This window comes from Mixophyes fleayi, chromosome 10, assembly GCF_038048845.1.
Source record: "Mixophyes fleayi isolate aMixFle1 chromosome 10, aMixFle1.hap1, whole genome shotgun sequence".
NCBI classification, from domain to species: Eukaryota; Metazoa; Chordata; class Amphibia; order Anura; family Limnodynastidae; genus Mixophyes; species Mixophyes fleayi.
Genome location: NC_134411.1, coordinates 35,781,312 through 35,808,218, shown reverse-complemented (window position 1 = coordinate 35,808,218; position 26,907 = coordinate 35,781,312). Strand labels below are relative to the sequence as shown.

General features: G+C 42.0%; 1 protein-coding gene across 3 annotated transcripts in view; it reads left to right on the top strand.

The window, feature by feature from the left end:
* Positions 1-26,907, top strand: part of GAS2 (growth arrest specific 2) — a 69,627-nt gene that overhangs the window by 8,813 nt on the left and 33,907 nt on the right. For all 3 annotated transcript variants that reach the window (XM_075188408.1, XM_075188409.1, XM_075188407.1), the window contains 4 exons: positions 2,445-2,594; positions 7,954-8,078; positions 16,185-16,326; positions 25,484-25,547. In XM_075188408.1, coding sequence (XP_075044509.1) covers positions 2,450-2,594; positions 7,954-8,078; positions 16,185-16,326; positions 25,484-25,547 — 476 coding nt within the window. In that variant the 5' untranslated portion in view covers positions 2,445-2,449. The remainder of the gene's footprint in view (positions 1-2,444; positions 2,595-7,953; positions 8,079-16,184; positions 16,327-25,483; positions 25,548-26,907) is intronic.

Below are 26,907 nucleotides of genomic sequence, written 5' to 3'. Positions count from 1 at the left end.
TACTGGTTTGTTTTTGCCATGTTTGCTTAAAAGAAATTCCAAAACATTTTAAACTACTTTGTAGAGCTTTTTTTTTACAAATTTTTGTGGCCACAAAAATGCTAGTGTGATTGATAAGGAAACCTCCAGGGTATTTCTAACACCAACCTACAGACCATGTACATGAAGATAACCGTCAATGACTCGTTGCTTATTGGGCTACATTCCAGCCACCTCAATATCATGGATGTGAGAATGTATTTTCACCACCAGGCAAATATCTGAATAAAGAAAATTTAAAATGTATTTAATACCATTCACCAACAAACCTATTGCACCTTTATGAAATGGTTAATAATCACACTATAACAAAATAATATAACACAATAATATTACATAATGGGAAATAATATATTTCAATGACTGCTCTCCCTGGGGCTTCCCTTCTCTGGCATGATCCAATGTCTTCAGGTGGCCATCCGGGTTCAAGCGTCACCCCACTTTCGGCCGGCACACACTGTCCCCAGGACCAATCTTTGCAGTCCCGCTTCTCAACCACAAAGCTTCAGCTTTCTGGCTGGAGACTGAACCGCGGCTGATTCATCTCTTCCCATCTCTCCTCTGGATTCCTATTGGTGGCGACTCCATGAAGTCTGTCGATAATGGGATCTCACTATGGATCTCAACAAAGGAGCCTATTCACTGGCGATATAGATAGCCGTGGTATCATCTCTGGACTAACCCGTTAGATAGGAAGCAGGTTGGCCTCATGCCGAATGGCCAAACATTGGCTTTCTTTAGGGTTATAAACTCTGGCACTTCCGACGGAGTCTGGCCAGCCCTCTGGATGCATAGTCCGAATATCTGCTGGGGCAAGTGCATCTTGGGAACAGGCTGCGCTTGGGGCACTTTGTGCTATTTCCCCCTGAGTAGCTACAGCTCTTTAAAAATCCCCTTTACATGATTACATACATGACAGTAATGTACTATAATAAATTCAATCTACCCTAAGGAGAGGTGGTCCTGGACTGGCTTAGCCTGTATGGACCATGCATGGTACCAGCTCGCTACGCCAAATAACGCTTCTGACAATTCCTCAGGACAACCTCCGCAGAATTCCCAATCATTGCAAACCTATATTTTTGCTGAAAATGTATCTGCATTTACTGACCTTCAGCATTTTACTGACACTTTGCTTTTTGTTCTAAGACACCATAAAGTGTTAGTCATAGCGTCTCAAGAAAAGAGTTGGAAGAAACAACGGAGTCCTGAACCACCATTGGTGTAGTCAGTATTATGTGTAGACTTTAGTAAACTTGACACCTTCCTGTCATTACTCATCTTACTGAAGGATACAAATGTCTAATAGTTTTACTGATATCAGTAATTGCATTGACGGTTGGTGACCATGAATCTCACATGAGGTCTAAATTTCATTACAATATCTGTCCCTACCTCCTGCTCATATCAATAATGATGACAGGAAATAATACACATTATACAAATGTAATTCTATTATCAATATCAATATTGGTGCAACATGTGTTTGTGTGTTATTTTTGAAGATGCAGGAGACTTTTCTTACTGATTTGTGTTTGTTTTTTGGCGTTTTTTGTTTTTTTTGTACTTGCGATCAATAAACCTTATAGACAGCAGTTAAACCATGTTTTTTAAAAAAAAGTTGTGGACAGTATTGCTCATTACAAACTATTTTCAATAATTTTGTCTAATCATGTTTCTGTCCTTATTACTAAACAAGTACCTTCTACTGATGTCACATGACTCAGAGACGCCAACAAGACGCTGTTAGAACTCTCAGGGGTATATTTACTAAACTGCGGGTTTGAAAAAGTGGAGATGTTGCCTATAGCAACCAATCAGATTCTAGTTATCATTTATTTAGTACATTCCACAAAATAACAGATTCTGTAGAATTTATATGTTCTCCTCATGTTCACGTTCCCTCTAGACACATTCTGGTAGGTTACATTGTTTCTTCTACATCTGCCCTGGTGTGTATTTACCTGTGATAGGGAAATTAGATCGTAAGCTCCACAGGACCAGAAACTGATGTGCCTGAATTATATTCTGACTGTAGCTCCTGTGTAATATAGTTTGCAATATATAAGGGATCATTTTGACCACGGTGAAGCTTCTCTAGAACATAACTGTGTCATTGCTTATGTGCATTTGTTGTTTGTTGGATTTTACATACATCGCTGAGCACTTGTTACCTCGTTGAATGTTTAGAGCAACGTCTTGTAACATGAGTGTGTTTGTTCTCATGAAATGATTTAAATATTTTAAATTGTAAATATTTCAGTTGAAGAATTTTCTTTTCAAATTTGCAGCCACTAACAAGGACTCAAACATTCAGCGAAGGTTCTGTTTAGTTTACTTGTGAAAGTTGCTTTTCTCCTTCACTAACTAGTGTGACATTTTGTGTCGCTTGTTTTCTGTTTTAGACGCTATGATGTGCACTACAGTGAGTCCAGCGGCCCGGGGGCCCGGCCTCTCGGACATGCACCAATACAGCCAATGGTTGGCCATTCGGCATGAAGCCAACCTGCTGCCTATGAAAGAAGACCTGGCTTTATGGCTGACGAGCATGCTGGGTAAGAGACGATTCCTGTTTATTTATCATATAAAATTTATATAAAGGTTATGACATGAGCCAACGCATTTCACAGAAAATACTTGCTACAGCAAAACAGTAGAAATGCTAAAACAATATTAATGAATAATAATGAAAAGCCCATAGAGGTATTTGAGTATAAGCTAACAGAATATGGCGTGGGGGAATAGAATAGACAGAATAAATAAACCTTACATAGCAGCCCTGAACCTTCTTTCTGATGGAAGAGTGATGAATGGTAGAAGAACTGTTAATATTACTCAGGAAGGAATAGATTAACCAAATCTTCACGAATCGAATGTAGGTTTCGGTTAACATGCTTAAAAGTTGCTCAATTACCATTATCCACTTCCAAAGCCTTTGGAGAAGTTTACAGTTGGGGATAACCAAAGCTTTGAGATTGTCAGCTTAGTGGACAAGCGGATGAATGAGATGAACTTCCAGAAAAAATGTATTAAGATTGTAAAAAGTTTTGTTCAGTAAAGATTGACAGATTCTTCCTAAAGTTAATATTTTAAAGGGTGAAAATCGTCTTGTATGTATGTGACCAGAATTACCTGACCTTTTTACCAAATGTGAATGGTGTGCTGGTTTTCACCACAACCAATGAAATGTTTGACTGAATAGCCATGGGAATATTTAGCAATTCAAGCCAGGATTAGATACCCATTGTATGATACGTGGGAGAGGTATGTCCCAAGATGAGACTGTGTTTAGGTATATTAATATTAAGGGATGGAAAAGTGAATAACGGCAATGAATACTCTAGAGAATCTTTTGTGTAATTGTAATTTTTTTTTACATTTTATGAAAAATGAATCAAGAATCAGATTTATCATCTTAGATCTAGAAAATATAAAAACTCAGGGGCAAACGCAGGATTTGCAGAGAGTGGTTTCCACACCACGCCACCAGTGGGCGTGACCAGCATGCATGGGGGCGTGGCTATAATATTAGACAGCGCTTGGCTGCTCTCCAACTCTTCCTATCCCCATAATATACATGGCAATGCTGCGTGCACTACTGTTAGGTGCACGCAGCTCTCTCTTTTTGAGCAGAGCTGTGTGAAGCGGGAGCAGGGTCCAGCCACCTCAATTATACAGTGCCCCAGGCTTGGAGGGGGGTTTCCAGGCATTGGTAAACCCCCCCCCCCCTCGGTTTGCCTATGAAACTATACATTTAAAAATAACACATTATATATATATATATATATATATATTATTTTATTTATTTTTTATTTATAAGGCGCCACAAGGCGTCCGCAGCGCCGTACAGAGACAAACAAATTACAATACAATGGGAGACAGCACAGTACAGTAAACAGTAAGCACAGCAACTCAGTAAGCTCAATGCACAGCTAGAGAGGGCGGGGAAGGGGGAGGGAGGATCCGCAAATGACGGGGCCCAAGAAGGAGGGCGCGGAAGACAGGGAGACCCCCACGGGGGAGGAGGGAGCGAGAGTGGACATGGGGTGGAGGACCCACAAGGAGGAGGGCTAAGTAGCTGGAGAGCAGAGTTAGAAGTGGTGGAAACAGGAGGAGAGATGGCCCTGCTCAGAGGAGCGTACAATCTAAGAGGAGGGGTGGACAGACAGAGAGACGCAGGGGAGAGAGGGAGAGTAGGGGGACGGAGGCAGAAGATAAGGTAGGAAGTTAAGTGGGAGACAGAAAGGCTTTAAGAAAAAGGTGGGTTTTTAGGGCCCGTTTGAAACTGGACAAATTAGGGGAAGTTCTGATGGAGGGAGGGAGCTTGTTCCAGTGGAGGGGGGCAGCGCGGGCGAAGTCTTGGATACGCGTGTGGGAGGAGGTTATAAGGGGGGAAGAGAGGCGACGGTCAGAGACAGAACGGAGAGGGCGGGATGGAGTGTGAATAGAGAGGAGGGTGGAGATGTAGGGTGCAGTGGAGTTGGCGAGGGCCTTGTAGGTGAGTGTGAGAAGCTTAAAGAGGATTCTGTAGGGGTAGGGGAGCCAGTGAAGGGCTAGGTAGAGGGAGGGAGACAGTCGAGGAGCGGCGAGAAAGGAAAATAAGCCTAGCGGCAGCGTTAAGTACAGATCGAAGGGGAGCGAGATGAGAGTGGGGGAGGCCAGTGAGAAGGAGGTTACAGTAGTCCAGGTGGGAGATGATCAGAGAGTGGATAAGACATTTGGTGGCATCTTGGGAGAGGAAGGGCCGGATGCGAGCGATGTTACGCAGCTGGAAGCGGCAGGATTTAGCAAGAGATAGGATGTGGGGGCCAAAGGAGAGAGAGGAGTCGAGGATGACACCAAGGCAGCGAAGTTGGGGGACAGGGGAGATAGAGGTGTTGTCGACAGTGATGGAGAGGTCAGAAGGGGGCGAGGTGTGTGGGGGAGGAAAAACTATGAGCTCAGTTTTGGCAAGGTTAAGTTTGAGGAATCGAGAGGACATCCAGGAGGAGATGGCAGAGAGGCAGGCGGACACCCTAGAGAGGAGGGAGGGAGAGAGATCAGGAGAGGAGAGGTATAGTTGAGTGTCGTCAGTGTAAAGGTGGTAGCTGAAGCCGAAGGAGCTGATGAGTTCACCCAGGGAGGAGGTGTATAGAGAGAAGAGTAAGGGTCCCAGAACAGAGCCCTGAGGGACCCCGACTGGAAGGGTGGACGGGGGGGAGAGAGACTCAGTGGTGGTGACGGAGAAGGAACGGTCCGAAAGGTAAGAGGTGAACCAGGACAGGACAGGGCCGGAGAGGCCGAGAGACTGGAGGGTGTGAAGGAGGAGGGGGTGGTCAACGGTGTCGAAGGCTGCAGAGAGGTCAAGGAGGATGGGAAGGGAGAAGTGGCCCCTGGCTTTAGCAGAGAGGAGGTCATTGGTGACTTTAGCCAGGGCAGTTTCAGTGGAGTGGAGGGGGCGGAAACCAGACTGGAGAGGATCAAGGAGGGAATATTCAGAAAGGTAGGAGGTGAGACGGCTGCAGACGAGCCATATATATATATATATGTACGTTATGATGCTAATCAGTATTTACTAGCCAGGGATACCGTTTTGGATTTTTTTGAATGAAATGTCATTATATATCTTTTGTGATTTTCGTAGCTTTCTATTTTTTTTATTTTTTTGTGCTCAATCGTTTTCTTTGCAAACGTTTGTCCCAGACCGGAATTTCCCAGTGAACAATGGAATCTAAGTCACAACATATATATGGCTGCCTGGGCGCCAAATATTTCGTCCTCTCGTTAACAAAGTGCCCTCGCAGCGACAGGCCCCTTGTAAGAAACGCTTAAGGGTCTTAATGGATTTTCCATTTGAATGAAAAAAAAAAGTCCCTTCATGTAGCTCGGTGCAGTATCCTCATTTGAGTTAATATAGCTGAACTGTAAAATATGTCAGAGCTCTGTTTTAGAAACAAAGTACAACCTTTTGCGGCCATAAAGCATGGTAAATTGAAAGCTGACACCTAATATATTTTTCATTGGATGCAGATGTTCAGTGAAGCAGTAATTCTCCAAGAGTTTAGTAAGAGGGGGAAAAATACAGTTACCAGGCAAAAATGTAACTAGATTGTGTATAACAGGTCAAACAAACTTTATCTAATAAACTGATACATGTTTTATAACAAGTGTCACTGTCCAATCTAGCAGGAAGGGGGGAATTGTGTTCCTGTCAGAAAATATTTTCAGGAACTGAGTTCCTTATGATCTGCTGTGTTTCAGGAAGCAAGTGTCAAAATAAATGTATAACCTGTGCTCCTCATAGCAGGCGCGGGCTGGCAAATCTCAGCCCGGGGGGGCGCACAGGCAGCCGCATCACATGACACGCGATGCGGGCGCGTCATTCATGACGCGGCTGCCTGTGCGCTGACACGATTTCATCGCGTGTTTTGTGATGCGGCCGCAGGTAATATTAAGGAAATCGTGCATCCACGGGGGGGAGGCCCGCCCGAACAGAGGTCAGACTAAGCGGTCCAGGGGACCGATGCCCCCCTGCCCCCCGGCCCAGCCCGCCCCTGCCTCATAGTGATGTAAGAGGAGGTACGCAATCGTTGCCCTGTTGTCACCTACCTCCACCTCCATCAGCATATGAGGCTTCTCCACTGGCACCAGTAGGAGGCGCTCCAGTGGTAGAAGTATCGGAGGAGGATTGGTCAGTGCTTTGGAGGACCAGCTAAACGATGGCAGCATATACTGGGTTAGGTTGGGGGCAGAAGCAACTTGGGCATTTGAGGGCTTCAGATTAGCCAAGATTGCCCCTGTTTGGGGCTATATTTTGCTCTAATGTAGGAGATGCTCAGGGAAAAAAGTGAATGTTCGACCAGGGGTAGTTGCAGCAGGGCAGCATTCAGCAGAGTCCTAGGCAGGTTAATAAACAAATCTTCTATAAATGGACTGGAAGAGATATGTGCCCAACTCCCAAATAAATACATAGGATACTAAAACTACACCTGTAAACTACAAGTAGTAAAGGCAGCGAACAATGCACTAGGAAATACTTAGGTGACTGGATAGGCTGCCGCTGCACTCTCAGTGATGTCGCTGGTTCCTAGTGAGTGGTTAGGCTGCACTCTCAGTGATGTCACTGGTTCCTAGTGACTGGATAGGCTGCATTCTCAGTGATGTCACTGGCTCCTTGTGACTGGATAGGCTGCATTCTCAGTGATGTCATTGGCTCCTAGTGACTGGATAGGCTGCATTATTAGTGATGTCACTGGCTCCTAGTGACTGGATAGGCTGCCTTCTCAGTGATGTCACTGGTTCCTAGTGACTGGATAGGCTGCATTCTCAGTGATGTCACTGGTTCCTAGTGACTTGATAGGCTGCACTCTCAGTGATGTCACTGGTTCCTAGTGACTGGATAGGCTACATTCTCAGTGATGTCACTGGTTCCTAGTGACTGGATAGGCTGCATTCTCAGTGATGTCACTGGTTCCTAGTGACTGGATAGGCTGCATTCTCAGTGATGTCACTGGTTCCTAGTGACTGGATAGGCTGCATTCTCAGTGGGGTCACTGGTCCCTAGTGACTGGATAGGCTGCATTCTCAGTGATGTCACTGGTTCCTAGTGACTGGATAGGCTACATTCTCAGTGATGTCACTGGTTCCTAGTGACTGGATAGGCTGCATTCTCAGTGATGTCACTGGTTCCTAGTGACTGGATAGGCTGCATTCTCAGTGATGTCACTGGTTCCTAGTGACTGGATAGGCTGCATTCTCAGTGGTGTCACTGGTCCCTAGTGACTGGATAGGCTGCATTCTCAGTGATGTCACTGGTTCCTAGTGACTGGATAGGCTGCCCTCTCAGTGATGTCACATACTTATTAAACATGTTTTAATATATGCCTGTCTAAAATTTCTATCTTGACACCTTTGACCTTTTGGTTTGCTTGGCAGGGAAGGAGGTAACAGCGGAAACATTTATGGAGACGCTGGATAATGGGGCGTTACTCTGTGAACTCGCGGAAACTCTCCAGGGTAAATTCCGGGAAAAGCACATTGACGCCAAGAAGGCCGACAAGGTGAGTCACTGGCCGGGCTACGTGAGATGCGGCTGCTCAGCTATAAAACCTGAACTCAGTGGAGCGATAGATAAGATGTTTGCAGAGGACGCCAGATGTCTTATTTAATGGGAAAACACTGTACACTGCACCCATTCTAGTTTATTTGTTTTCTAATAACAGCTCAGTAACACGTGTGTTGCACAAAGATCCTTTTACCTCTGAATACAGTATTGGTATTTTAAGGGACTTTTCACATTCTGGCAACTTTAATTTATTTGTTGGTGCTGCCCTTCTACAACTACTACTACATTACTTTATCTTCACGGGGTCCTTGTGTCATTATCCAGATTTATATAATCTATTCGGTGCTGGGTTGTTTTGCTGCTGTTAGATACAGTTCAGTGCACTGCGTGATAATTATATTCAGAGCTCTGTGTCGTATCCACTTGAATATACATAGGATCCCTCTGGTATTATTATTAATATTATTATTATTATTATTATTATATTTTGTTTAAAAGGCGCCACAGAGGGTCCACAGCACTGTACATGACATAAACAGAACGCAGTGATCCATAACACATAACGTGATGCATGAAGAGCAAAATACAAAGACCAGATATACTGATTAAATAAATATGCAGGTAACACGGTGATGTAGATCAAATTATATGAGGGACAGTGAGTGAGAGTGATGGTAGAAATCAGCGGGAAGTAGGACTGAGCTTTAGAAAACAGGGCTAGGGAAGCAGGCCAAGAGGTACAGAGGGTGAAGGAACAGTAGAAGGAGCACACAAGGAAAGAGGGCCCTGCTCATGAGAGCTTACATCATAAAGGGAAGGGGAGACACAAACAGGGTGGTACTAACTGGGGGAGAGAGCCAGGACGAGGGAGTTAGGAGGAGGACTGATAGACTTGAATAAAGAAATGAGTCTTAAGGGCACGCTTTAAGCCTTTGAGAGTAGATGCTAATCTGATGGAACGTGGAAGATCGTTCCACAGCTGGGGAGCAGCCCGGGCAAAGTCCTGGAGACGGGAGTGAGAGGAGGTGATCAGTGAAGTAGTGATACGGCGGTCACAGGCAGAGCGGAGGGGGCGGATAGGGGTGTAGGTAGAGATGAGACTGGAGATGTGGGGGGGGGGGGGGTGATTGAGAGTTTTGTAGGCGAGTGTGAGGAATTTAAATTTAATTCTGTAGGCCACAGGGAGATAATATAGGTACTGACGGAAAGTGACAGAGATAGAGCGGCGGAAGAGAAAAGTAAGCGTGACAGCAGCATTGAGAATAGACCTAAGAGGGGCAGTCAGTAAGCCAGAGAGAAGGAGGTTACAGTAGTCAAGGTGGGAGAGCGCATGGGCGGGAATAAGAGTTTTGGTGGCTTCCGTGGTGAGAAAGGGCCGTATCTTGGATGTATTCCGGAGGTGGAAGTAGCAGGATTTTGAGAGGGGTAGAATGTGAGAAAAATATACATCTATATAGACAGCAATGACATACACGGCAAAGAAATAACTGTGAGGAAATGATGAAGATATTGCAGACGTCTTTGAGATAAAAACGTTCTTGTACAATGTCACTATAATTAGTCTCGGAGAGATGTAGCTACATCTTCATCTTGTCATCACTAACGATCCGGTCATTCTAGATTAACTTCTGCTGAAAATAGATTAGAAAAGAAAAATATAGAAGATTAGTATGTTATATTCCTAGGAGCACAATCACAGTGTGAAATGTAACTGAAACAGTTTAAGAAAATGCAATTTTAAGTCCTGGACACGTCTCTTTGTCTGGAACGCTGTATAAATGTTTAAGGGGCGTATTCAATTGTTAGCGTTAACTCTAACAAACGAGCGCTCGAAAAATCTTAGCGTTAATACGGTAATTACTCGCGGAATTTCAGCTCGCTGCTCCCTGAGCTGCGAGCTGAAATTCCGCGAGTAAACTACCGTATAAACGCTTTTCGCGCGCAATATTACCGTATAAACGGTAATATTTTTCGAGCGTTTGTTTTTCAGCGTTAACGCTCACAATTGAATGCACCCCTAAATGTCTAACAACCCCGAAATGAGTTGGGTGAATTTTACCAAGTCTTAGGGGGTGTTCTAGGAGTGAGGAATGGAAACTTGTCTTATCTCGTCCTTATCCGTCATTGTACTACGTATTTTACAATGCTTACTACTACTTATGTCAACTAGTAAAATGATTGTGAATTAAATATAATGATAAAATAATACTTTTATAGAATACACATTATGTAACTGTTTTATGCATTTGTTCCGGGCAATCAGTGCCCCGTGTTCATAAGAGAAGGCAATTATCCCGTCTACTTGTCTAAGAAATGCAAAAAAATGTTTGAACCCTAAATACATGTTTTACTTTAACAGAATTTTGCGCAGCCTTGCACAGTTGTTTCATTTTTGGAGTGCTCGAGCTCCGCCCACTTTTATCACAGGACACAACTTAGAAATGTCCAATGATGGAATTGCATCACCAGAAAGATACGAGGATTATGCCACACACTCTCACACCAGTCTTTAATTCACAACACCATCCTCTATTTGGGCTGTAAGCTTAAATGCCAATAGTGCAAACTCTTACAGGCCCCTCCCAATGTTCAGGGTTTGGAAAGGGGTGGGGCTTACACAATTAGGGGCATGGTTTATCACCTGGATGGATTGGGGTTGGAGGGTGTCAGAATCTTAGGTAAATCTAACCCTCGCTGGACCCATATAACTTATTTAATATGAGGAAATCATGTGAAAGTGACTCTATTACCCTCATTGAAGATTACTGTGTATTTTGGGTTTAAGCAACATTACTTCCAATGCTACCATTGTAATTGGATACACTGACTGCCCTGCACACCCCATCTGACACCGGCTAAAACAAGTTGCTTGTGTGAGCAGTCTGAAACTTTTATGGTACATAAAAAAAGTCGCTGTAACCCACCCAACAACCAATCAGAGGTCAGCATTTATTTTCTGCACTAGAACAATGACAGACTCTGGTTGCCATGGGTAACAGCGTCCGTTCGTATAAACGGCTTTCATTGTATTATTGCTGTTCTTATTTTCCTCATTGAATTGGTGCACAACTAAGATATTTTATTGATGACACGTTTGTCTTCACTAGATCTACTATTTCCATGCTACTATGATGAAGCTGTAGAAGATTTAAAAACAGAGCATGTTAAAAAATAAAGTAGAGCCATGTGTTTATTATATGGTGAATGGATATTATGTAGCACCTTACTGAGCATATATAATCCTTCACATCACTGACTTCTCTGATCCAGCCATTAATAAAAATTAAATTAATTGTGGTTGAAATGGTAACATTTAAGTGTTTCTCCTGCAGCTCTCAGGGTTAACTGTTTGGGGAGCTGCAACATTGTTTCAATAAAGTGAAAAACTATCAGTAAGTTCTTTGTAGGGCATAGAGACTGAGGGAGGGGGGGGGGTGAGCTCAGACTTCAGTCTTTGTAAACTGAAGTGATACATGGGGTCATTTCTGCAGCTCCCAGTACATTTGACTAGATGACGAACAGCCCTTAATACCATATCAATAGCAGAGAGTAGTGTTTATTGAAGGGAGGAGCACAACACCTTATTATATGCTTATTTGTCCATTACAATGTAGCAGAAAGTATAATATTAAGCTGCAAATGACGTAGTTATCACTTGTGGGATATCAATTTAAAATAATCCATCGTCCACTGAGGCCCACATTACATAGCGAACGTGTCAACAGCTAATACCCCTGAGATCAGCAAAGGACAAGAAAGATGATTGAATCTGATTAGTCACTATGGCTTGCTGCACATTTGTGCTGTATTAAAAGGTAACTCCGCCCCAATACTTAATGTTGAGTTTGAGAGAAAATAATCAGAGTCTGCACTTGCTCTGAGTTTCACGTTTTACTCCCCTGAAGTGTCCAACCGGTCGACCGTCTGTGGTTAAAGTAAACAGTAATTTCTCCATCCAAATGTAGATGTTGAGTTTTTTACCATTTATTTATATAGTAACAATCACATAATGCAGCTCTGTACATAGAATATGGACTCACTCACATCAGTCCCTGCCCTATTGGAGCTTACAAGATAAATTCCCTAATACATACACACACAGACGTCCATTTTGTTCAGAAGCCGATATACCTACCAGTATGCTTTTGGAAAAAAATACAAACAGCACACAGATAGAGGCCAGGTGGAATCGAAACTCATGACCCCAGCGCTGTCAGACAGCAGTGCTAACCACTGTGCCACCGGGCTGCCCACAATAAGTTGCTATGAGCACTTGGCTTGTTATAAAACTTCAAAATGCTGGTTATACACTACAGCCCAATAGGCAGTTTTCCAGCATACAGAGTGGTCAGTGCTGGTAGAAGGGAAGATCATTAATTAGGTTTGGGCTGGAAGCAGATGATTGGCTGCCGTAGATCACATGGTGCCTGTGGAATGTGGGGCATTTATTCAGTAATGAATTGGAGGAGAGAATATAGGTCAGACGATGGAGCGATGTAATCCCATATAAATCTATCAATGTAACGTGTAGACACAAGGGGGTAAGATGGGAACGAACCCAGACATACAAGCAGTCAGAGGCACATTGGTGCAGTTGAAATAAAGGAGGATAAAGCAGAAACGTTGTGGATGGTAAAAGTGAGGGAGGCGGGATTGGTATGAGCACTAAAAATGTTGCCAAAAGTACAGAAAAAAAGCTAATTTAGCCTTGGAGATGATGAAGATAAATTATTTCTTTGTAGATTAAGGTCATAGGGAGCACAGATCCCAGTATTAGTCTTTTCTTCACATTGTTGTCTTGTTCTTATGTGTTTGTTTTATTATTAAAGGTCAGAGGAGAGAATTAGAATTAGTGGCATAAATATATGTATAATATATCCTTATATTATATATCATTGATCTTCCTCTCTCACCGCTCCACATCTGCTGCACCACTTTGCAAATCCCTGCACAGGCTCCCTGTGTCCTCCAGAATCAAATTCAGATTACTCACCCTTACCTACAAAGCCCTCAACAACATTACCCCTTCATACATCTCAAATCTCATATCAAAATACTCTCCCTCCCGCCCTCTTAGATCTACCTCTGACCTGCACCTTGTCACGTCTCTGATAACCACCTCTCACTCCCGCCTACAAGACTTCTCCCGTGCTGCTCCCCAATTCCCTACCACACTCAATCAGACTTTCCCACAGCCTTCAAAGTTTTAGACACTGTCTTTATTATTGCTTGCCCTACTCCCGCCAATATTATTCCAACTAATGCACCCCTACACATGTCCCAATCTCCACTCTGAGCCACAGTCGCTCCTCTTGTTTCAGCTGTGCCCGCTTCCATCAAGCTCTCTCATGAGCAGGGTCCTCCCTATCCTTTGTTTACACCTCTGCATTTATTTTGTCTGCCTTACATGTCCCTGATTTATGTATGTCCTGTTTTCATTATTCTATGGCGCTGCAGAGCAATGTGGCACCTTACAAGTCGACAATCGTAATATTTAGTAGGTAGTCGTGAAATTGTTTTGCAATATACTGTCCTTCTGGTTCTGTGTTATGCTCATGTTAAGCTTTACTGAACATTTATAGAAAAGTAAAACATAAAAACATCACATTTATTTGTCTGATTCATCGCGTATCGCAGACAGGAATAGAATTCTGAAATTATGTATCCAGTGATGTTCCTTTTTAAACCACTAGCATATCTGTTCGATCTGTCTGCTACCTCTCATTTGCACAAGACATCGGTGGTAAATAATAATGGAGGAGACACTTAAATAAATACAAAAGATAGAGATGATTGGCATATTATGTCAGAAGTTTACAATGCTCTGTTAATGTGTATGTGTAACCACACACAGTGGAAGCAGCGTGTGGCATTATCCAGCCTCAATCACTAGTTCCTAATGAATCGATCATCTACTCTCTCATGAATATTGTTTTACCTCACAAAATAGTTGCTTTTTATGGCATAGTTTCCGTAAGAGGCATACGTGGACGTTTCGGAGGGACCTTGCTCTGAATCAGAGGTTGGAATTAACGAGCTCTGTTCCCCGGTGCAGGAAAGTGTCAGGAGGGAACCGGGGCCCAGAGCTTGCTAGTTTCCCGTGCAGCGGTCCCCATTATCTCCATGGGCCCCGGTGCATCCCACTTGCTGCACCAATGATGGTCCCGCCACTGGGCTGAATTTAATCTACCCCATTATATCATATTTTGTTTTTATTTAATGAATAACTTATATACAGACTAGACCTTACTTTTCGTCATTACTGAAAAAACGGGGACAATTTTTTAACACCATAAACTGTCCCTAGAAACTAGGAACAAGGAAACTCTCAGGATTATATTTAGAGCCGATTCTCCCCTAGGTATAAATGAATATTCTCTAAATCACTGTAGTAATTGTACACCCTACGTACTCATGACTCTCATTCCAACACCCTCCCTCCATTGTTTTGCTTCAGTCAGAATTGCAAAAAAAAAAAAAGTGATAAAATAAATAAACTAAAGCATGGTGCCATCACTAATTGGCCTCTATGATAACTACAGCCCGGCCACCGCTGTGAGTAGGCACCAATATTAAGTCACGGGTATATTATACTGCGAGCAAAGTGTTAAATACTTTCCAACTAATCCCATTCAGCCAATTCATTTGGAAAAAAAAACAAAAAGCAAACTTTAAAAAGTATTCCTTTCTCTCATTACATCGGCGGAGCGGAGAACCCCAAGAGCTTAAACGAAGTGAGCCTGACAGGATTGTTGCAGAATGACATCATGTGTTTTACATCCTGCATGAAACCACATACATCGCCATCAGCGAGACAAGATTGCACGGGGAACGGCAGCAGGGGAGCCATTTGCCTGATATTTGAGAGCAGGGCTTGTGGGCACCTCTGTCTCGGAGTGGAGCTTGATATTTTACACTTGTGTCAACACAATTCACTCTCACCACATGGAAAGCTAATTATTCTGCCAGAACCTGCGGCTCTGAATCCGATCAGAGAAAGCCGGGTTTATTAAGATAACACTATTATGAGTCAGTTTTTTATTTTAAAGACCTATATTAATTCTCTCACAATTATATCAATTTTCCTATTAAAGCAAACACTGTTTGCAAATGTGTAATTGACAAAGTAAAGTTACTCAGTTGGGCAAGAAGTGTCATTACCTAGTAAAAATCAAACATGTAATTATTCTGTTTGTCCACTAGGTGGCTCTTTTCTATTGCTGCCTGAATACTGTACGGAACTTTATTTTATATTTCTGTGCATAAAGAGTATCTACTTGATACTAGTGAAGACTATTTCATCAAACAACTATTTATTTTTTGGCCACAATGAACACATTCACATTATCTCTGTTTATAAGCTCAAATCATGGCATAGCCAAAAGAGACATAATTCAAAGCAGATCTTTTCTCCCCAATATATAACAACATTGCGTTGTGATTATTTACACTGGCTGGGTCATTAAAGTTGAAAACAAGATTCATAAAGTTCCACTTTGCAGTCTGATTATTGATCCACAAGAAGGGAAGCAAGAAACAAAGAATCAAAGCTACTGCGAATTATTTCACATTGGAATTAAACTTTTAACTCCTAACTAATATTGGCAGTCGCGTTTCTTCCTGGATGAACACTGGTCTATCCATAAATGATGTGGTTATAACTTTGCAAACATTTCTGTTTAATAAATATCACAATGCCTCCTGAAAATATTTGTTGTATCCACCAAGAATATATTTATCACTTTAAACCAATTGAATGTATGAACATCATTTTGTATAGAGGATTATTTGTCTGTTACTCAGACTGGTTACATGTTGACCTAGTTCGTCCCTGCTCTGAAATATTGTCTTACAGTAAACATTCTAACGCTCTGATTGGCTACAACTTCTTGTAACTTTATCTAGCTTATCTCTTAGTTTGTATGTCCCCAGCAGTGAATAGTGAATGCAATAGGCGCTCTTACTCTAGTCAAATTCACCTAACTCTAATTTGCCGGTGGAACCTAATTTTTTTTAAAATGCTAAAAGCTTTTTGGCATCCGTGCAGCGTAGGCATCATAACTATTTCCAATTTTCTCACAGCTAGATCTGTTTTTTGCAGGATCTGCCATCCAAGAGGATTCCTTACCGAGCCAACGCCGCGTCTGGCTCCTTCTTTGCAAGAGACAACACAGCAAACTTCCTCTCCTGGTGCAGGAGAATAGGTGTTGAAGAGACGTGTTTGTTTGAGTCGGAAGGACTCGGTACGTATCACTTACAATAACTAGCAATTAATGGTTTCACCGGCTCTGTTGCCAAAGCCTTGTGTGTTACCACATGCTAACATCGAAATCCACAATCTGCTCCTCTATCCACTTGCATTAGGACTGATGTCTGGGGTTAGTAAAACTAATGTCCGTGTTTATTTCACTTAAGTTATTTTACCTGTTTTTCATGTTTTGTTTGATTGTGGATGAAATTTTATATTAGTGTCCATGTTGTCTCGCCCGAACGTACATTTATATCTCGCAAAGTGTCAAATATAGATTTTGTCTGATCTTTCAAGCAGTCAAGCAATAGTGCAGGCACACTTGCGTTCCACACGGAGACATTGAGCCAATTAGGAGCTATGGAACTAACTGTGAAATTTGAAAACCTTTTTGTCTGTGTTCTTAGAGAAACAATAGTCAATCTCCAATTTTGCCTTCCTTTATTATACTTTTTCATGGATTTTAGTACAGTTCCATTGTATTTTATATTATTATTATTACCATATATTTAAATAGCGCCACTAATTCCGCAGCGCTGTACAGAGAACTCACTCACATCAGTCCCTGCCCCATTGGAGCTTATAGTCTAAATTCCCTAACATACATACACACAGACCGAGAGAGACTAAGGTCAATTTGTTAGCAGCCAATTAACCCACTAGTATGTTTTTGGAGTGTGGGAGGAAACCGGAGCACCCGGAGGAAACCCACGCAAACACGGGGAGAACATACAAACTCCTCACAGATAAGTCCATGGTGGAGAATTGAACTCATGACCCCAGGGCTGTAAGGCAGAAGTGCTACCCACTGAGCCATTGCTTTATCTCGCATTTTACACCACAAAAAAAGAAAAATTGTCATGTGTTTCTGCAACTGTCCATTGCTTATAGTAATTCACATTCTAGTCCTGCACAAGCTCCAAGATATTATACAGATCATCATACTATCTACAGGTCAGCATATGTTAGACAAGATTAGGAAAGATTCTATTTATTTAGAAAAAACAGAACACATGACTGCAAAGAGATAGAGAAGCACCACCAGGCAGAGACGGGTTATAAGGGCATCTATAACAGTCATTCGCTGTCTTTATTTTTACCCTGTCGACCTCCCAGTATGTGCCCCTCCATATCAGTAGCCAGCGGCTTCTAACCTGTGACGCTGCCGACTGCTGTTCCTCCATGTTGGTAATGGGCAGGGGGCGTGGCGCTGGGCTATGATGTCACAGCTCAGTGCCACACTCCCAAGAGGAGAAGAATCCGCCCTACCACCGCACCAGAGTAAGAAGTGGGTACTGTGGGCAGGGGGGGTCACCTAATTAATTGAATTTTTAATGAAACTAGTTGAAACTTTCACAATCCTCTGATTATGATAAATGACTCAATATTATCCCACACATCTGAATTTTTGAAAATCTGACAACTTTCAGGCTAGAACCCAGTTGGCCATACTTGTTGTAGAAATGTACATTAATTCAAGCAATAGTCATGTGCCTTATTTCATCCATAAGGCATCAACAAATGATAATTAGAAATTTATTGAGCTCAGTTCAACTCAGTCTGCATTATTTTGTTACATATATAAATAAAGGACTTCTGGTAGTGCAAAGTTTACCACCAGTAATGATTCCAAATCAATCCTGACCCCGCAGGTAAAGCAAATATGGATTTCCTCCCTGTTACTTGAGTCAGAAAGCTGCCTCTCGCTGCGACTTAGGTACAAGTCGTACATAGCGGTTTAGTAGAGCTCTAGAGAAGATCACTGACAGGCTTACAATGTTCTCATCTCAGGGGAAGGGATCAAAATTTGCAAGGTGGTGCACCAATTCAGGAGATGAATTCCCAAAGAGAGATCCCCCTATTTACTATATATGGGGGGTGAAGAATTAATTAAGAAGGGGGTTGTCCAGGAGGGTCAAATAATTTAAAGAAATGCAAAAACTATTTTAAAATATGCCCATAGCTATCAATATGGACAGGTCTGATTGGTAAGACCACTTTACAATTGATGAATATGGAAATAAAAGAAAAGCTTCACCACGAGGCAAAAATATCTGTGAATGTTTAAGATTTTATAAATAGCTTTTGCATAACAGAGGCATCTATATTAAGTATAAATTCCCTTTCATGGTGAAGTGCCGCTATCAGGGCTGATCACACCGCCAGACACATGACTGACTTCCAGACTGACAAATAAAGAATTGATATTTCCAGAGAGCGTTAGATAACGGGAGACGGGATAAATAGGAGCAGTGTGTATGAAAGGGCTTCTGTCCTCATGGATGACATGAGATCCCTCCCGTCTCCTTTTTCTTCCCTGTTTTGTGTCAGGGACTGCAGAGTATCTTCTGGCGGATCTGCTCCATTGTAACGGAGCCCCCTGATAAAATGCTCGTCCCTCTCCCTGGAATAAGACGTCTCTCCTCTCCATATCTTGTCAGACCTCATAGAGCGGTTACACTTTCATCTGCACTTCCAATGCATCACAGTTTTCAGACTCGGATGTATATCTCTGTCATAGATGTTCCAGGTCTAGCAATTATTAATATAAACCCTTGTTCTATACTTTTTATATATATATATATAGGGCACTATATGCTAAGTTACACTAATAACATCTTAGGTTAGAGCAGCAAGCCCACATAAAAGATTTGTGCTAAGTACCTTTTAAGCAAGTTATTTTACTTAGCTATCCTCCTATAGATCATGATCAAACAAAAAAGGCTGCCAGACACAGCCCTAGTCAGTCTGCTACACAGACACAGGCTTACAGCTCTCAGCAGGTCATGTGATGGCAGAGGGAGGAGAAGGAGGATGTCACAGTGCAGACAGAGCTCAGAGGGGTGTTCCAGAGCCTCTCTGCTCACCATATTGTGTGGCCTGTGACTGTGGTTGCCATGGTAATCCAAATTGATAAATCATTAATAGCAGCCTGAAGACGGGGAGATTGGGAACATTCTTCTTATAGTCTGTCACTGAGATTTTTTTTTTGTGGAATTGCAGCTTTAAAAAACTGTGCAAAAATAGAATAGTTAAAAAATGAACTGTAAAAAAATGCACTAAAACAGGCCTGGGCAATCTACTGGCAAAGCATGCTGGGACAGATAGTCTGACAACACCTGGAGAGCCACAGATTAGCCAGGGTTACACTATGCTTCCAAACAGGGCTGGAACACTGCAGTGCCCCATAGCAAAATTTGGGGGAGGGCTGAATGTTGTCTCTCCAGCCTCCCCGTGCCTCCTGTGAGCACGTTCTGGCACGTTCAGCCTGAGAGAAAGGGGGCTGCTAGAGGTGAGGACTGCGAATTTCCTGGTTCTAGGGGTTTATTCTGATGTCACAGCCCCTCTCCGAACTACAGATGGGCGCAGTCACAGATCTCCTCATGGTGTCACATAGTCTCAATTTTTTTGCCAGGACTGTGAGGCGAACTACGAAGCCCCCTGGAAAACCTGCTTCACGTAGCAGCCCCTCTCGGCTTCGGCGAATCGCTCCCTCTATATAGTGGTTTTATATTTACCCTACCTGGGAGTGCAGTTCTAATACTTATATTAGACACATGCGAATAAAACAGAAATAGCATTAATGTGCTTTTAAGGTGTCAGCTGCCCCATTATGGAAACTGAGACAGAATATCCGATACATGGCGTTCAATAATAATGTTTTTACCTTAGTCTCCCTCACAATCAGCGCCTCTCTCAGCTGACCTTTATACTCTCTATGAGATGTCTATTTTCAGATACTGTCTCCCTCTTACCTCTGGTGTATTGATGGCTAAATCTCATTGGTCTGATTAGACGCTATGTTCCCAGCATGCAAATCTCAGCTCCTCTCTGCTGCTGAAACCAAGAAGTCAGTTTAATTCTCATTCAGTCTCATTCATCCATTCGCCTCAGTACCGTCCGTTTGTAAGACCCAAACCATCTAGTCAGCTGTCATTTTTACCATAGGAGAAAGGTCAATATTCAGTAATCAATAAATCTGTTGCCATAAGACTCATTAATCACACGTAAAACGGTGCATTAGCTCGGAACGATGACGGCTCTCTAGACGTTTGCCAGCTCCCTTGCTGGTTGTTCTATAAGAAACTAAATTATAAAAACATTATAGAATTGAGATGCTGAGCATTCCACAGGAAATCCAACTCCAAGAGTTATTTCAGGCTGGCTGTAAGCCTGAAATATATCGCATAGAATGTATATGTAATTCTTATAGGATATTCCCCCCCAAAATATTCCCTCACCAACCCCCAAAGAAACTGCGGGTGTCTTAGGCCAGGGACTACCACTCAGGCTCCACCGGATCTTCTCTCTGTGTTGACAACATGGAGAAATGAAAGAACAAACAGTGGGTGACCACGTGATGCTTTGGTAACGATCTTCATTGTTTGCACCATAGAGCAAAATTTTCCATACCGTAATTGACTGTAATGTGCGCATAACTATATTAAATTAATTGGCCCCTAAGGGTCAACTTGGAACCAAAAAAGTGCGTACTTGTGTTTCTATTTGTCTGCTAACGCGTTTCACGGTGTACGCTCATATCGCAGTCCTTTGGAATGCAACTTGAAAATCAATCTGTGTCTAGCTTTGCCGGTTTGAGAATACACCAGAAAATGCATAGGATGAAGAGAGGGGAAACGTCACTTCAAAGTCCAACCTAACAAAACTTTAGGACCATTCCGCTCAATCATTGAAATGTTTTTGGTTTTTGCCTAAAATGTTGCTCAGTTTCACTTCATCTATGTCTTACATTAATGATGAGAGTCAGGTAAATCAGAGTGGAGTTTATTACGTGTTCGAAGGTTTTCTTTTTTTACATTGGTCAAAGAGCGCCCATCAATGCATTTTTGCAACTAAAGAACATTTAATTGGCTCGTTCAGAAAGATATATGTACCTTAATCAGGGTGTAACACGGTCAAGGGACCAGGAACTAACATACTGCACCCGTTGTTGTTTTAGATTTTTAATAGAAGCTACACCCCCAAATGTTATATAGACGGTGCCGGGGTACAAAGCACCTTTGTGCACTAATCTTTAGGGTGGGGGGTTTGGAAATAATCATTGATTCACATTAATACATTAGTGTCATGCCAATTATATTTCCTATAACTTACATTTTTTAATAACCATTCAGGAAAATATTTGAATCACTCTAGTGTAACTTGCAACAGTAAATTCAGGTGTCTGGTTGGTTGCAATTGGTCAGACCACATGTAAGCTCTTCAGACGAGCCTGTCTGTCCTGATCTTCCAAGGAATTTAAATAACTTAATTTACTATCATCCACTTAAAGGGTTTCTCCACCTACAGATTATTACGATGTATTGGCTTGTATACATTCTCTGTTCACTTCTACTAAATTCATAGATGTTTCTTTTTAGCTTCCGTTTCCATTTATGTTATACTGGGATAAGACACGATACTGTTCTCTGGAAGTAATTGTATCCAATGCATGGTGTGTACGTTTAATAGAAATAAACTATTCAAGTCAGTAAATTAATGGATTATGATGGTGGAGAACCCTTTAAAGTGTATTTTATTTAATCCCATGAGAACAAGGTTAGAGGATGGGCAAAATGCTCCTCACTGTTACTGGCCCAACACACAATGATGTTTCTGTTCCAGATTTAATGCCTGATGCGTTTCAGACACTCAGGTCAGCTGACAGATCAGACGTTATCTGCCAAACTTTCAACTTCCAAAAAATGAGCATTACATAACTATCCAGAAACATTACAAGCTGGTGAGGTGATGAGTCATGGTGGAAATATTAACACTTCCTTATCTCCCGATACCGCAGAATCCATTGCTAAGGATTAAACATTCCAAATTAATGCATTTTATAGCAGTAACATGTTTTTTTTTACAAACAATTGCAATTAATAACAAACACGGCATTATGACCAGTGCAAGACTGGAGGAAATTTCCCAGAATCCTAACCAGCCAGACGGACCATTAATGTAGCAGGTAAGACCGGCACTGAGATGCCAACCCCTGGCTATATTTATAATTCCCAAATCCCACCTGTACAATCTGGTGTCTATCTGATGATAGACAGGGATGGTGTTTCTAGGTGTGATACTCTGATCAGCAGCAAAGGAATTAATGTCTAAAATAATGAAATGCGTAGAATATACGAACGTTGTTTCCTACAGGGATACATTTGGTGCACACACACCTTCAGCTGCATACAGCCTCTGATTAAACCATGCCAATGTTCTGTGGGTGTGCACGGTATGTGATAGCTGATTGGACAGGAGCTGGGTCCCATCCAATCAGCTGCTGCATACAGCACACACCTCCATCCTAGCTGCTCCAGCTAGGGCCAGTTCAGTCCGCCCCACAGGAGCGTTCTCCTCCCAATTATCAGAGGTGGTGGGTCCCTATTGAAGCACTAAGGGACCTAAAAGGTAGACACGGTATAAAAGTAAGCATTTGGAGAGGATGGCATGGCTTATTACATCTACAATAAACCTATGGTCTCAGGAGATGACAGGGGCTGTACTTGGACAAGTTGCCTGGAACTCCCGCTTATGGCAAATTTGGAATGTGAGGCTCTTAATACACTGTTTTGGGCCCCTTCCATAGACATATATGGGAGAATTTCATGTTTTCTTAAACTTGTTATCAGTGTCACTGACATATACATATATATATATATATATATATATATATATATATATATATCTAATCTATTTGTGTTAAAAATGTATTTGTGTTCAATCCTCACTCTTATTACCTCACAAATCCATTTCTATTTCCCCCCATCTAAAGCTTCAGACTCCTAGATGTCGACCACACAGACATCTCTCTGTTGATGGTAGGAGACTGGTATATGCAGTATATATGGTGTGTGTGTCTGTTCTCACTGTGTTGGGCAGTCCCCATCTCACGTCTCACCTTCATCACTGTCACTATAATAATATTTATTTGCTTATTAAACGTACAATCACAGCTAGATATATACTATAAGGCACGCTGCTGTTCTGTCGGATAGATCGGTTTCTACATTGGCCTTAAATTGGTATTATATTTATATACCATTAAGCGAGTAGTTCTGACAAAAATGTTTTGTGTTTATACCAAATTCTGGTTACAATTATAGGTGATTATCTGGAATTACTACAATGCAAGCCATAAATAAAAATATAAATTTAGCCTAATATATCCAGTGAAGAGTCTTTGGCCCTTCATAGAGCTAATGTGGCCCTCCATGAATTGAACATCACCAAACTGGGTACCGGACCAGCTGTACCCCCAAAATGTCCTCACAGCTCACTGAAAAGGAAAGAAGAGGGGGGACAGCTTGGATTAATATCCTCGTAAATTTCACTGGTCTGACTGGAAAACCAGATAAACGGAGGGGGGGGGGGGGGAAGGGGGGGAGGGGTTAATTCACACATATTACCCTGTTGACTTTGATGCATGAAACAAATCCACGTGGACTTAAAGGTATATTTGCTAAACTGAGGTTTGAACAAGTGGATATGTTGCCTATAGCAACCAATCAGATTCTAGCTGTCATTATGTAGAATGTACTAAATAAATGATAGCTAGAATCTGATTGGTTGCTATAGGCAACATCTCCCTTAGCCTTTAGTTATCTCCGTGCTACTTGTCACTGTTTTTGCACATATGACTATTTGCTTTCAGTGGCTTTAAATCTCTGTGCCACTCCTATCCAGTAAACGTCATCACGTAGAGTTACGAGATCAGTCATGTAAATCTACACGTGTATAATACACACGATGGGCCTGATTCACTAAAGGCAAAACGAGCGGAAATTGCATTTTTTTTAAAACGCAGTAATTCGGGTATACGCACGTCCGTATTCAACTACAAGCGGATCTGACGGTACATCTCGTGTTAAATAGAGGTCTAGGTCCGCTGTGCTTTGACAGACACAATACACTGCAGGATACGTCCAATACATATGTAAATATAAAGTACCAAAAGAACGCACACAAAAAAAGTATTCAGTTATTGTCACCTGTAAATAATATAGTCATTCATGATAAAACATTTTTTTTAAAAAGTATTTTTTTCCCATTCCCCCACCTCCATAAAATACATTTATTAGTATCTTATTAATGGCTACTGTACATAAAATACTTTTTTACAGTTGCTCCTGATTACAAACACATGTTGTAGCTGTATACAAACACATGTTCTAGCTGTATACACAGCTGTCATCACTAGTAATCGGCACCTACACCCGACCTGTAGCTGGAGCAAGTGATACGAGTGAAAAACACGGACCGTAGAGATGGCCAAAGATTAAATCGGACTCTGCTGCGTGCGCTCCAGAGTCACATGACTGATCAGGTGACCCTAGTGTCAACAATCCTCATCTCATGCATTAAATGTTCTTGTTTATTTAATAAAGTTATACAAGTAGCACCGATGTGCTGTAACCCTTAGCAACAATCTGATACTGACTGTCATTGGCCACATTACTGTCTATGAATAAGATACAGGGTTAGATATTAGTGGACTTTAATACCACTTTGCAAGAGGGGGAACTTTCAACTAAATCACAAAAGCAGCGTGTATCAAGTTTCCTCTACAGACCAGGACACAGCAAAAAAAAAAAGCAAACAAATACAATTTTGTTACGTATCCATTTGTAGAGAGTTTTTACTTTTTTATTTTATTTTTGTATTTATTTATTTTATTTACTTTGCAGGGTTTAGGTCCATGATTAAAGCCATCTTTAGGTTCAGATATAGAACAGACGGGCTATATAGGTGTCAGAATATACAGTGCACCTTTCAGCCTTTAAAAAACGCATGAAAAGTGTTTAAAATTAAAACAAATAAGAGCTATTGCCGTTCACATCATGCTCTAACATTGTAATGCTGCATTATAAATGTCAGAGTGCTTAAAACCAGATAAAGATCAAACAAATTGTTTTGAGAATTTTTTAAGTAAATATGTCAGTAAAATATTATGTCTCTGAGTGAATTGCAAGAAGTCAGTAAACAAACATTGCAAAGGTTGACAACCAATCTCTGATCAGAGCTGGAATGTAATTGGTCGCTGTGGGTTCCAGTTGGTTTGTGCTATTTGTATTGTGTTATTAGATATACCGTGTGTGTATTTATTATAACTGTTTATGAAATAATTGTTGTACTGTTTGTTTTGCTCCCAGTGCTTCACAAGCAGCCGCGGGAAGTCTGCCTCTGCCTACTGGAGCTGGGGAGGATTGCAGCCAGGTAAGGGGGGATTCACCAAAGGAATATTTACATTTTTTACATATTTCACTTTGACTTTTTTCTTCTTTTTTTTTTTTCTTGCAATAATAATCTTTGTGAAGCGGAGCGTTCAGTGTAGCTGTTAATGAACATGTTGCAGGCAGATGTGAAAACGAAAACTTACCAACTCCTTCAATACTTGAGTTACTGGTTTTGCAATTTTAATAAAGAATATTCATTTCGGTGGGGGATTTATTCTGTTATTATAGCTGTGATTATAAAATATAACATTTAGTTACTCAAAACATTCACAGTATAAATGTTTTGTTGCTTAAATACCATATAATCAACTGCTCTTACTATGTTAAAAAAAAGGCACTTAGAAAGCGTATTTTCACCCAAACGCAGAGACCTACACATTGCAAGATCAGTCCACCTCCACTTTGGCAGCTTGCGCATCCAGTTTACCACAAGTCATCATCAAGAGCATATATTTGCATCTGCCCTATAGCAGGGGCAAGACACACGCCTCATAGCAGGTGTATATGTGTGTTTCTGCAGGTCTCCATCAACTGCATTTGCGCAAACATACTTTTACTGTACTTGATCCTCTGGCTATGTTAGAATGCTCTATCCTGCCTCTCCAGGCGGGCATAAATCCCCCCAGTGTCAATGCAGTCATCCCACTTCTGGCACCAATAGATGGATATAATATGTAGCTGCCCAAAGAATGATAGAGTATTCCCAAGACCATAAGCTAAGTAGAAAAACAAAGCATACTTCAGGCATGTATGTAAACATGGTCTGGCGTGGTGCGTAAGCTAGACCCGTCTGTTATTACCAGCCCAACATGTCTGAAAGCATCCCTGTTTTTTTAAACTGTCCGACTGCACGGTACAGGTATACCAAAGTCCCTGTGTCACCTAGCACTAGCCTGGGTAATATGTCTTATTCAGGGCCGGTGCAAGGTCTGTAGGCGCCCTAGGCAAACTTTCAGCCTAGCGCCCCCCCCCCCCCCCTCCCTCCCCCCTGGGTTCTCACCTAAAAAAAAAACAACAATTTATAATACCCAAAAAAGAAATAAATAAATATACTTACCGTTTTTGATGATCGGATGCAGGGAGGCTCTTCCTTAATGGCTGCCCACCGCTCCTCAGCTTCTTTCCAGAAAAAGGAGAGGGGTGGAGCAGCCTGTGCATGCTGGGAAGAGAGGGGGGCGCTGGGTAAACTTTACTCCTGACAGACAGGGGCAGAGCAGGCGGCGCCGGGTAAACATATGTCACCTGATCACTGACGTCAGTGATCAGGTGTGCAGCCCGGATGCATCTGACAGCGGCGGCGGCGGACATTTAAAAAACAGCGGCGGCACCCGCCGCCGCTG